Source organism: Hylobates moloch, unplaced genomic scaffold (genome assembly GCF_009828535.3).
Source record: "Hylobates moloch isolate HMO894 unplaced genomic scaffold, HMol_V3 SCAFFOLD_1477, whole genome shotgun sequence".
Taxonomy (NCBI): Eukaryota; Metazoa; Chordata; class Mammalia; order Primates; family Hylobatidae; genus Hylobates; species Hylobates moloch.
This window is the reverse complement of record NW_026653752.1, coordinates 5,621-8,095: the sequence shown is the minus strand read 5'-3', so window position 1 is coordinate 8,095 and position 2,475 is coordinate 5,621. Positions and strand designations below refer to the sequence as shown.

The 2,475-nt window shown below is 57.6% G+C and overlaps 1 protein-coding gene across 1 annotated transcript; it reads left to right on the top strand.

Annotated features, from left to right (window-relative positions):
• Positions 1–391: 391 nt before the first annotated feature.
• LOC116464735 (mitoguardin 2-like) lies at positions 392–2,189 on the top strand. Its single transcript, XM_032147996.2, has 3 exons — positions 392–515; positions 1,359–1,476; positions 1,795–2,189. The coding sequence occupies exons 2-3, from the start codon at positions 1,359–1,361 to the stop codon at positions 2,052–2,054; spliced, it is 378 nt and encodes a 125-aa protein (XP_032003887.1). The 5' UTR covers positions 392–515; the 3' UTR covers positions 2,055–2,189.
• Positions 2,190–2,475: the final 286 nt, after the last annotated feature.

Genomic DNA, 2,475 nt, shown 5'->3' with positions numbered 1-2,475 from the left:
GGCCTTTTGTATGTTTTTAAAAGTTGTTGTCTCACATCCCTTTTGGAAGGAGGAGAATTCTAAACCATTATCTCAATCAGCAGCCCAGAGAAGGCTAAGCAAGGAGGCGGGAAAGCAGATGGACCTCATTCTAGGCTTATGTGGCAGATCTAGGCTCCTCCCCTCCACCTGGCCCTGTGCCCCGTGGCAGGGATATGGCAGGGATGTGGTCATGAGCAGGACACAGAGGGCCCTGCGCTCTTCTCCTGAGTGCACGCCCTCGGGGCCCCTCTGTTCCCCTGACTTAGAAGGTCAGGACCAATTCCCAGATGAGGAAGAAGGGGAAGGTGGTTAAGCGTGGGAGCAGCCCGTATTAAGCCACATGGGATGCCTGTGTGACGCATGCCCTTCCACTCCTCACAGGCTACTCCGGCCGGAGAGTCCAGAGCCCCAGCAGCAAGAGCAATGACACCCTGAGTGGCATCTCTTCCATTGAGCCCAGCAAGCACTCGGGCTCCTCCCACAGTGTGGCCTCGGTGAGCAGCAGGTGCCAGGGCTCCAGGGCTCCAGGTCCGGGCTTACCCCTGCTGAGGACTCTGCCCTCAGCAAGCTTATGGACTGGTAGAGTCCATTCATTCATTCATTCATTCTCTCTCTCACTCCTCCACCCACGCAGGCATTCAGGGATTGTCCCTAATCACTCACTGTGCCAGGTGTTGGTGGGAGAAAGGTGGGCTGGTGCAGAGGAGAGAAACTGATGGTCTCCTGGGGAGACCCATACCTGTGAAAGTGCAGGTTATTCATTCATCAGCCACTGACAAGCACCTGCGTTATACCAGGGACTCTGCCAGGCACTAGAGGTGTAGAGATAAGTAAGGCAGAAGCTTGGCTTCTCCTGGGATGTGGCTTTTGGTTCATTCACTCGTCCAGCAAGCAGAGTCCCAGCTCTGAGCCAGGCTGGCACAGGGGCAAGCAAGAGCTGGTTCTTGTCCTGGGGCGGCCAGCCACTCGTGTGGATGAGAGGCAGGACCCTGGCACGGAATGGGTACTCTGTCCTCTTGTCCAAGTGGTAGAGGAGCCCCGGTGTAGGGGATTGATATAGCAGTCAGGAGTGGGGCTCAGCGGGGTTCCCAGGTTTCTGGGCTGGGCGTTGGTCTCAGGATTCCTTCCTGCTTTGGTGGCTTCTATGAAGCACCATCAGGCAGTTTGTGGGTCCAGGCCATTCTGAGGGTGTGGACGCTGTGGCTAGGAACAAGCTCAGGGATGGCATTTGGAGGGGGCGTGTGGCCCATGGTCAGGCAGTGGGGGAGGGCTCAGGGGGTCCCTGCAGAGAGCCTGGGAAGGCTTCACTCTTTCTTCTTGCACTGATTGGCACCCAGATGATGGCAGTGAACTCATCCAGCCCCACGGCCGCGTGCTCGGGACCATGGGATGCCAGAGGGATGGAGGAGTCTCTGACCACCAGCGACGGCAATGCAGAGAGCCTGTACATGCAAGGTGTGGCCAGGAGGTGCCTCAGCTTCGAGGGCAGGATGGGAGGCAGGAACAGTCCCTTCCTATGAGCATGGCCAGTCTTGGGTCACTTTGCCCTTCCCCAAATCCCAATTCGGTGATTTCCAGCCACTTTTGAACAAGGGACAGTGTATAGGAGCAAACCTGGTCTGAAAGAAGGCCTGGAACCTGAGCAGCTCAGGCCACACGGTCCCACCCAGTTCTTGCCCTTCAAGGCCCACCTGCCTCCTTGTTGTTCCGAGCCCCCTCTTGGGTGAGACTGTGAGGGGGCTGACCCTCCCTTTTCGTCTCACCTGTGCTCAGGCATGGAGCTGTTCGAGGAAGCTCTGCAGAAGTGGGAGCAGGCACTGAGCGTGGGCCAGCGGGGGGACAGCGGCAGCACCCCCACGCCCAGGGACGGCCTCCGGAACCTGGAGACTGCATCAGAGCCACTGTCTGAGGTAGGTGGTCTTCTGCATCTCCCTGCGCCCATGGGAGAACGTTGCCAGCACAGGAGAGGGGCAGCCACACCTTGGGAGGCAGGCAGGCTCCTGTCCTCCGGGACTGCTGATTTCCCTCTATGAGGGTGTCATGACGTGAAACAAAACAATTCATGTCACATGCTCAGCACAATGCCTGGCGCTCAGTAAAAACAGCCGTACTGAGACTCACACCCGCCTCAACCCTGCGAAGGGCAACGTGTGGTCCTGAAAGACTGGAAGGGAAGGCACCTCTGTTGAGGGTTGGCTGCATTGCCCGGCCTTTGTGTTTTTTTTGAGATGGAGTCTCGCTCTGTTGCCAGGCTGGATTGCAGTGGCGCAATCTCGGCTCACTGCAACCTTCACCTGCCAGGTTCAAGCGATTCTCCTGCCTCAGCCTCCTGCGTAGCTGGGATTACAGGCGCCCGCCACCACACTCAGGTAATTTTTGTATTTTTAGTAGAGACAGGGTTTCACCATGTTGGCCAGGCTGGTCTTGAACTCTTGACCTCGTGATCCACCCTCC

Bases quoted from the DNA above. Each gene is read 5' to 3' on its own strand.
- LOC116464735 (XM_032147996.2), top strand. From the start codon at position 1,359: ATGATGGCAGTGAACTCATCCAGCCCCACGGCCGCGTGCTCGGGACCA. The intron at 1,477-1,794 runs GTGTGGCCAGGA...ACCTGTGCTCAG, and splicing joins AGAGAGCCTGTACATGCAAG to GCATGGAGCTGTTCGAGGAA.